The following is a 10,292-nucleotide window of genomic DNA, read 5'->3' on the forward strand; positions in this document are numbered from 1 at the left end:
TATCACAGTATGGCAGAGGGAGGGCAGCTACAACTTGAAGACGATAAAGTGGGTTTTTGGCATACTAGGAGTAAAGGATGAGCGACAACGTCCAGTCTTACGGCTTGTAAAGAGAAGAAAAAGGCAGAATCTTGTTCCAATTGGGGTCAAGCATGTGTGACCTATTTCTAAGTCTACCATGTGAAGACTTAGAGGAAACCGAAACCGGAAAAATCCCGAAACAACACCTCGGTCATTGAATGGACTCGCTGGCTGGACGACAAACATAGTCAGGGTCCCCTTGGTAGACTGTTAAAAAAATTCATCATCATTATCCTGTGTAGAAGTTCACCACAAAACACACAAGTTTTTTTTTTAATCAGCTGCTGGCTTTACCATTGCTGTAAAACATGAAAGCTTTTACATTCTCCCTGTTGAATGTACGTCATAGTTACAAGACACACTGTGTTTTTGTTGTAGGTTATGAATGATATATTAAACACATATTGTTATATATGCCAAGGTGCTAGATTAGCTGAGGATTTAATGATATTATTTAAATATAGTGAGTCATGAACTAAAGTGAGACGGTCTGAGGCATGAAACTCCAGGGCTGAAAATGTCCCACTCTGGCCTTTTTGCAGTGTAAACATGTTATGTCAGTTAAAAGTGTTTTACCGTTATCTCCATTAATGGCAAACGTTTGGCACCCTGTGCTGCTATGCATTTTTTCTCTTTTTTATGTGTTTTTTTACAGTGTAGATAGTTAATGTTTTACCTTAACATTTGCTTTTGAACAGAATGTGTATTCATGATGATACAGGAAGTACCGAATTTGTACATCTGATATCAGCCACACAGGCTCAGTATATTGTGTTCATGCTTCGGTTCACTTCACACAGCAGAGTTTCAATTGGTTTTAAATCATCAGCAGTTGCTTCAGTACAGAATCTACAGGATGGATAAACTTATTATTTTAAATGTTTTTATTATTATTATTTTCTTACAAGGTTTGTTATTAGTGTGACATGTTTAGTGTGCTGTGGCAATCGTGAGATGACGGAGAGTATAGAATCAAGTGCTAAATATATGTTTGTTATGTTTACATAAAAAGATATTGTAACTATAAAACTGGTTAAGAATAAACACTATTACAACAGTTTAAATAAAAATACACTTTATTTTATGTGAGGTTTTTCACTGTTGATGCTCATTACCTTGAACTGCAAATGAATGTTCAGTAAATTTTATTAAATATAAATTGTATTGTTTATAACATTTATAAAGAAATGCTTAAATAATATGCATGTATATTGGTGTGTATTACACTATACAATATGCTAGTTTGTGCTTCTCATCATGTTTGTATTGTAGGTGTTTGGTGTAGAGATTGGAGCATCAGTCTGCCAGAGAAGATTGAAGCTCTGAGTGGATCCTGTGTGACCATAAACTGCAGATTTGATATTAAAAGCGAATATGACAATGATCTCACTGACAGTGCTGCAGGAGTGTGGAGTAAAGATGGACATCAAAACAACAACAATATTGTGTTTAACTCCAGCAACTCCAATCTCTCTTTAAAAGGGAACATAACTGGAAAATTAAAAAACAAGGACTGTACCACCATCTTTTATAATTTTACTTCAAATCACACTGGGGCTTTTTTCTTCAGGATTGAGGGAAATGGTGAACTGAAATATACCTATACACAAAAATCTGTTTCAATAGATGTGATTGGTGAGTGACATGACAGAAAATTACAGTTTACAAATCAGTTAAAATCTGTTTTGCCTATTTATAAAAAATAATGCAGAATGCTGGAATAACGATAAATAAAATCTATCTAATCTATGAACATTAAAATCTGTGATTTTTTTATGACATTTCCTTACGTATAATAAGATGTATTTGTGTGCATTTCAGACTCTCCCTCCAATCCCACATTGCAGATGTTTAAGGATCAGATGAAGGTTGAGGTTCAGGAGGAGGTGTTAGAGGGGAGCTCTATGTGTCTGCGCTGCTCTGCTAAGACTCTCTGCTCCTCTTCTCCACCAACTCTCACATGGAGCTCCACTGACAGACTCCACCTCAATGAGAGCAGCAGACTACAGCTGGATCAACAGAATCAAACTGAGATCATCTCTGATCTGAACTTCACTGCTACTTACCTTCAACATGGAGTCACTTTCATCTGCACTATAACCTACCAGCTACAGCAGAGGAACACAACAGCACAGAGCAACATCACATTACGTGTTCAGTGTAAGAGGAAATCAATTTAAATTTGTTGATCATAACATTGTAGATTATAGGAGATAGTGATGCCCTGAATTTGTTTCTCCTTCAGATGCTCCTAAAAACACATTAGTGTCTGTGTTTCCATCTAACTCTGTACTGGAGGGCAGTGACTTTGATCTGCAGCAGTGATGGAAATCCAGCAGTGTTCAACTACACCTGGTACAGAGAGAATGGAGGACAGATGGAGGAACTGCAGACTGGATATAATCTCACCTTCAATGTGACTGATCGTACACACACAGGACGCTACTACTGTAAAACCAAAAACCAACATGGTACTCAAAACACATCAGTGTTGCTGAATATTCAGTGTGAGTATTAACTGTCTATCTAGAACACAAAGACAAAAGCCACATCACATACATTTGTTTATTATTGGTCTTTCTTCTTCATTTTCTCTCAGATGCACCGAAAATCTCTCTCTTCAGCTGTAACATAACTGATGTAACTGTGTGTTTGTGTGAGGCTCATGGGAATCCCTCTCCTAAAGTGGAGTGGTTTCTATCTGGACGTCCTGTCAGTAACTCTACAAACACATTCATCAGTGAGGAGCGATTGAGCAGCACAGACTTGAGGAGCTTCATTTCTCTCCATCAGTCACTTACACACACAGACACTCTGCAGTGTGTCACCAACAACACTCATGGCACTGCCAGTCAACAGATTCAACTGGTTTACTGTTCTCATGAGACAAGTAAACATCTAGAAATATTAATAATCTTTAATGATTTATATTAAAATCTTTAGTAATCTAGTCTATCTATTTTTTGTAGTTTAGAAAAAGAAATGAAAATCTTTATCGATTGATGATTATTTTAAGTGGAAGACGCCAGAGCGGCCATATTTATCATTGCATTTCCTCCATTAATAGCAATAGGAGTGCTCATACTTTCTTGGCAGCACCCTTAGCAATGTAAACATATGTGACACATTCTGTTGCTGTTCAGGGAATATTTTATTTCAGTGGAAGAATGGCTTTTAGTGATTTTCTCTTTATAAATATTGTGCTGATGCATATTTATTTGTTTTAATATTTGTATTGTGTGGAAAAAGCATTAAGGTAATAATTGTTATCATATTTCTCAGCAGGTATCAGTGTTTTTTCTGTGCTGATCGGAGCTGCTATTGGAGTTTCAATAATGATAATCTTGTTTGTCATCACCCATCTCTGTAAACGGTGAGTACATGACACATTAACAATATCACAGCAAAATCACCAGTGTTAAATGAACACTGCTCAGCGTCTATATGGGTTAACACTACAGAGTATTAAAATGTAACACTGAATTAACTTTTGCCGCTCTATCACCATACAAAAATACAATTGCAACCAGCTTGCAGTTATTTTCTTAACATGTATGGCAAGTTTTTTTTATTTGTTTGTTTTTTATTTTGCACACAATAGGGTAACATAAACATTTCAAAAGTGAAGTTTACAATACAATGATAGAATTAATTTAAAGTCACCATGATGGTTTCCTGTTTCATTTCTTCAAGTTTGTTCATTGCTTGAAGTAGAGGGAAAGACAAGCAGATTAGCTGAGGTTGTCTGTTTAAAAGAAAGTTCTTTTTGAACTCTCAAAGTGGCGGAAATCTTTGACTTGCAATATATAAATCACAGAGGACAAAAAATCCTATTTAAAGATTAAAAATGTCACAAATCACATGGCCTGAGGCGAGGGTGAGTAAATAAACAGCTAATTATTAAAAAAAAATTTGGGGGGGTTGCCTATTCCTTTGTGTGTGTAGTGTGTATGATCTCACTGGAGCATCACACAGTCAGAACATAAATTCAGCAATTAGACTTTGTGTTATGATTTTGTCACCAATAACAAGCAACACTTGTTATCTCATTTTGTTCCAACCGATGTGTTTCAAAATCACACTGTACTTTTAAAATGGATACATGTTAAAAACAAAACAATTATTATAAATTTTTGGACATCACATTAAATGCGTTGTCCCAAAGTAGACACATTTGTGTTATTGTTGGAACAAATGAAACTTAATTTGTTGAAATTACACATAACCCCGGTTTTACAGTCAAGGCTAAATGCTAGTCCTAAGACATATATTGGAGCTGTCTCAACAGAAAATAACTACTGACAGATCTTAAAATATGCCAGTGCCATTAATTTGTCTCAAGAAACCAGCCTAATGTCCTTATAGATACAATTAATACATAATTTTCAAAAACAATGTTTAAATGCTGAAGCATACAATGTATTATTACATTTTTACCGCTACAAAACGTAAAACATTTATTTCATACCACAAAGACTTCTACCCCAATCCTCACCCTAAACCCAAACCCTTTTTATACCAAAAAATTTAAATATAATGTATTATTTTTATTTATATTATGCAACACAATGGACAGAAATGTGTATGACATTTTTGTAACAATAGTAACAATATATAGCCTTTAAAAGAAATTTTAAGGCACTAATATAGTCCTACCCAAAACAGTTTATTAAAATTGTCCTGTTAGAAATAAGAAGCATAACAGACAGACAAGTGTTATCACAATAATTTAATTATTGCGAAATTTCAAAAGCAGTACCAAAAGTAAAAAAGTTAAAATGAGGTTGTGCTGCAGCTGTGGTCCTCTCTGGAGTATAAGGGGTGGTTTCCCGGGCAGGGATTATCTTAAACCAGGACTAGACCTTAGTTTAATTAAGAGATATAACTAGTTTTAAGTTAACAAACATGCCTTACAAAAAACATTACTTGTGTGCATTTTGAGTCAAAACAAAGGCCAGTGATGTATTTAATGATATGTCAGGGCAAGTTGTTTTCAGTTTGGACAGCTCTTTCATTTATTTAAGTCTAGGACTAGTCTAATCCCTGTCTGGGAAACCGCCCCTATGAAGTACAGAGAAGTATTGAAGTTATTAATCCATGATAACGTTAATCCAGCTTCTCTCTGTCTCTCTGTTAATTCGGCTTCTCTCTGTGAAGGCACGCATTTCCAATTTTAAAATGTACATTGAATGAAAGATGGAAATGTTGCAAATCCATGAAGTAGCATGCAAGATCTAATGTGCTTTTGTTATCAGTGCCGTAAAATGTGTTGTAAAGCTTCTTGAGGTGCAATATTTGAATTTAACGAATGCAAGATTTGACATTTACAGTCGCTGCTGAGAACTGAAATCAAGATCCCTGGATTTGGATCTGTTCCTCGCAATTATATGAATTTTTAATATGTTGATAACAGTAAATGAATAAAATGAACATCGATGTGAATTAACTGTATGTTGTGTTTTGGTGTAATTATTGTTGCATAGAAGAAAATGCCTTTTGTGTGTCATGGGAAACTAACTAAATATTGCAAAATGGTTAAATGATTACAAAAATGAATTTCATTTTAAAGTTTTAAAGTGTATTCTTGTTTATTATTATGTTCTTCTCTTAATGTCATGAACATTTCTTTAGGTAAATAAGTAAACTGTCTTAAATAAGTCAGAAAATACAACTGAAAACTTCATTAATTGATGAGTAAGAAACACCAATGCCCATTTTTTAGGAATACATGAACACATATTGTAGAGTGTGTTACAATAAACAGAAAGATGAACACTAAACTTGAATAACCAAGTGCCCAAAATAAAGGAAACACTAATCATCACAATGATGACTTCTTTACCAGTGTTAAGAATATAAACTTGTCATCAATGTTAAGAAAATATCTCTTTAAGTGGCAATTGTATGTTTCAAACAGAGACGGTAAAACAGAGGCAAAAGTTACAGATTGCAGCTTTCATCACTGCTTCAGTGTTACTTTAGTGTGAACCCATTTAGACACTAAGCAATGTTCATTTATTTAACACTGGGAATCCAGACACTTCACTCCAACTGATAAGATTGTGATGAAAATCCTGCTTTACATTTGATTCTTAACTTGAAGGAATAGTTCAATACTAAATACCATTATAAAGCTAAGAGCCAGGAAATTATTTAGTATAACTCCAGTTGTGTTCAGCTGAAGAAAGAAAGTCAAATACAATACACCTTGGATAGGATGAGGGTTAAGGAGTAAATTATAAGAGAAATTTAGACTCTTAACCTATTCCTTTAAGACATCTTATCATTATCTTATCTCATCCACCCATATGTAATAATGAAAAAGTACAATCTCAAAAAAGTAGAAAAAGTACAAAAGTTGTCACTGAGGCAGTACCTTTTGAAAAAAGTACAGTGGCCAAAAAAGAACCTTTTGGAATTTCATAGTTTTCTAAATAAATTTGGCATAAAATGTGATCTGATCTTCATCTAAGTCAAGGGTATGACAAACATAATGTGCCAAAAAATAATTACACAAAAAATTCTGATCTTTGTCAGAATGTCTTTTTTGAACACATTCATTCAACATTCAAAATTGCAGTGGAAAGGTCAACCCTGGTTGACCCCCCTTGGCAGCAATAACCTCAACCCAACACTTCCTGTACAGTGGATCAGACCTGCACATCATTGAGGAGGATTTTTAGCCCATTTTTTCCTGACAGAACTGCTTTAGCTCGGTCATATTCTTTGGACGTCTCGTGTTTATGGCCGTCTTCAAGTCAATCCATATAATCTCTATTGGGTTGAGGTCTGGGATTTGACCTGGCCACTCATTGTCCTGTTGCATCGCCCACCTTCTACACAGTTTCAGCTGACATGCAGACATTCTCACATTATCCTGAAGAATTGTTTGATATACTTAGGAATTCATCTTCCCCTCAATGATTGCAAGCTAGCCAGGCCCTGATGCAGCAAAGCAGGCCCAAATCATGATGTTTCCTTCACCATACAGTTGGGATGATGTTTTCATCATGATATGTAGCGCTTTGTTTTTTCCAAATAGCTTAATCATAGTTTCATCAGTCCACAAAACATTATGCCAATACCGCTGTGGAGTGTCAATGTGCTCTTTTTCAAGTTCTTTTTAGTGAGCAGTGGCTTTCTTTGTGGTGTCCTGCTATACCCTGCTTGTTCAGTGTTTTACATATAGACTCATGAACAGAGATGTTAGCAAGTTCCAATGATGCCTTCAAATCTTTGGCTGTCATTTGGGGTTGTTTCTTTACCTCATTGATGAGTCTTCATTGTACTCATAGTGTCATTTTGACTGGGCGCCAACTTCTAGGTAGAGTAGCAGCAGTCCCAAAGCATCTCCATTTGTAGATAGCTTGCCTAACTATAGAATGGTGAAGTCTTTGAAATAACTGTGTAACCCTTTCCAGGTTTATGTAAAGCAACAATTATTGATCATAACTCCTCTGAAAGCTCTTTTTAGCGAGGCACATAAGTGTGATGCTCTTGTTTTGAGGGGTTTTTATCAGTCAAAGTAGCTGTAGTCCACACCGTATAATAACATATAATCATAACAAGACTTCAAGTGTGAAGTCTTGATTCCAATTAGTTTTTTTGAGGTCATTAATGCAAGGGTTCACAAGCACTCTGCGGTTCTTTGGTTGTTCTCAATGAAGACATGAAAATCAGATTTTTGGTTATTATTTTTTGACACATTATTTTTCTCAACCTTTAACTTAGATGAAGTTCAGATCACATTTTATGCCAAATTTATTCAGAAACCGTGAAATTCCAAAAGGTTTACAAACTTTTTCTTGTCACTAAACCTAAATGGTGCATATCGCTCCCCTAAAGGTACACATTGGAACCTTAGTGGTAAATGCTGGTACTTAAAATATAAATATCTGTACCAAAATGGTACATATTAAGACTTTTTAAAAGGTACCATCCTAGTGAAAACTTTTGGACCTTTACTGTGGGATAGATAAAATTATTTTAATAATGGGGACATGAAAACTTTTTTAGAAGAGAAAACAGCCGATTCTCAAAGACAAGACAAGACATCAATGGACTTAATCTGACTGACAGGGTGAGTTTCAACAAAAACACTGACATTATTACACTTACAACTTTTTAAAACAAACTTTTTCTAACATCAATGGCAAAATAGTGTCTGTCTCTGCTTTAAATCATTGATTCTGCATTGTTGTTCATCCATTATGTTATTTCACAGGAAAATGAAGCACCTGTTTATGTCAATAAAGCTGTGTTGTCACCTGCTGAAGATTCACTGAATTACCCAGAATCTCTTCATTATTCCTACATTGACTTCACAAACACCCAAATAGAGTCAAAAGAGATCAGAGGCGTCTCCTCACTTACTGCAGTCTATGCTGATGTCCAAAATTATTCAGGACAAGAGGAAGCAAAGAGCTCTGTGGGAAGCGTTGACCCTCTGCCCAACAGCAACATACCAACAGTTAAGATAGCAGACAGTAAGGCAAGACATCCACAATTTAGCATCAGCACAGAGATTGAGCAAACTCAGTCAAAGAAAGCTTAACAAGATTTTAAGTGAGATAAAACTTCTGATCTTTATGCTCAGGTAAAATGCTGCCATCCAAAGAATTAAAAAATAGGTTTCTAAAATTTTACATTTTATGCCATGACAAATTTTAAACAGTCATTCAAAATATTTTTGAAGATATTCCTACAGAGACTTAAATGTAAAATAAATGGAGCATCAGAGCCTGTGTTTGTCATGTTTTATTATGTTTGGCGTGAGTGCAGCAATTGTGATCAATGTTAAAGAAAACAAACATCAACTAATTGTAATTGTTATTAACTTATAAAGTACAGTATTAATCATAGATTAAAATCAATGTAGAAAGATTTTATGTTTTTGCTTTAAATCTATTTGTTTGTCTATAATATTTTTCTGTATTTTTCGTAGTTGAATTTTATTCTTTAATATATAATTGTAGAGATCCTCAAGCATGTCAAAATCAAAATAATGTAATCATAAACATTTGTTAGGTTTAAAAATATATCACCACAGGAATATGCTGATATAAACATTAATAGATATAAAACAATCTTAGGGAAAACAACAAGCAAGCAGCAGAAGCTGGAATGTTTATTCATTGTTTACCACATTGCTTGTTTTGAGTCATTTTATAATTTTTTTTGTGTGTGTGTTCAAAATATAAATCTAAAATTCAAGTTTTATTTCCTCATTATTTTATTTTTAATACCTGTACTGTGACTTTATCTTTTGACCAGTAGAGGGCAGCTTTGTGCATTTAGTGATGAGTCGTTTGCTTGCTTGATGCACTGAACAGGCACCCACGTCAAATGGATTAAACAGGGCCGTAGCTAGGAAATTTTGGGCCCCCTGACAAAATATAGATCCACCCCCCTCCATCATGCAACTTAAATTATCATTAAATAAAGGTAAAAAAGCATTCATTAAAGAAAAGTGGTTTGAGTAGGTAGGCTACTCATGTTTTCTTTAAATCACATCAACAGCAGGCAGGACGGTAATGATCGTGACATGCGTGTGCCTTTTTTCAGTGTTATTTTTCTATAGCGAAAAAAAATTTTTTTGACTGCGTGTGCTTTTTACATTGTATTTGGCAAGCGTAGTGTAATCGTTTTGTGCAGCATTTAGTGCAAATATTTTTTATTTTTAAAAGTCTTTATTTTTATCACTTGTCTTCCCACAAAAGTAAACCAGTGGATCAACATTTTAATTAAAAGAAATCCCAAATTACCCTTAACTTACTGTAAACCCTAACCATTCTCCTGCTCATCCACTCTGTACCTCAACACAAACTTAAGCGGACACCTCTCTCTGATTGGTTATGTTCACAAGCTGAAGGTGGGACTCACTGTACATTTTCATTGGCTCTCTCTGATGTTTATCACTGATTGAACTGAATAATTTTAAAACTCTCTCAGGTCAGAATGAGATATTTAGAAAACTTCTTTCACCAAATAGCATTTTTTTCTGTGATTTCATTAAAAACTAATAAATACTACTAAAAAATGCTGGGTTGTTTTTAACCCAGGGCTAGGTCACTATTGAACACTACACATTGCTGGGTTAAAATGACCTAACTGCTGGGTTGTTTCAACCCAACTGCTGGGTTATTGTAATTCAACCATGTTGAAACAACCCAGCAGTTGGGTCATTTTTAACCCAGCAGTGTGTTCTGTCC

At 34.8% G+C, this 10,292-nt stretch overlaps 2 protein-coding genes across 2 annotated transcripts; both read left to right on the forward strand.

Moving 5' to 3' along the window:
* Window positions 1-828: 828 nt before the first annotated feature.
* On the forward strand, window positions 829-2,406 carry LOC135750508 (Schwann cell myelin protein-like). The gene is made up of 4 exons (XM_073813996.1): window positions 829-989; window positions 1,354-1,716; window positions 1,903-2,241; window positions 2,327-2,406. The coding sequence occupies exons 1-4, from the start codon at window positions 938-940 to the stop codon at window positions 2,404-2,406; spliced, it is 834 nt and encodes a 277-aa protein (XP_073670097.1). The 5' UTR covers window positions 829-937.
* A 52-nt stretch (window positions 2,407-2,458) lies between these two features.
* LOC135749923 (sialic acid-binding Ig-like lectin 10) lies at window positions 2,459-10,286 on the forward strand. The gene is made up of 5 exons (XM_073814003.1): window positions 2,459-2,588; window positions 2,681-2,971; window positions 3,364-3,454; window positions 8,098-8,161; window positions 8,306-10,286. The coding sequence occupies exons 1-5, from the start codon at window positions 2,459-2,461 to the stop codon at window positions 8,633-8,635; spliced, it is 906 nt and encodes a 301-aa protein (XP_073670104.1). The 3' UTR covers window positions 8,636-10,286.
* The last annotated feature ends 6 nt before the right edge of the window (window positions 10,287-10,292 follow it).

Source organism: Paramisgurnus dabryanus, chromosome 1 (genome assembly GCF_030506205.2).
Source record: "Paramisgurnus dabryanus chromosome 1, PD_genome_1.1, whole genome shotgun sequence".
Taxonomy (NCBI): Eukaryota; Metazoa; Chordata; class Actinopteri; order Cypriniformes; family Cobitidae; genus Paramisgurnus; species Paramisgurnus dabryanus.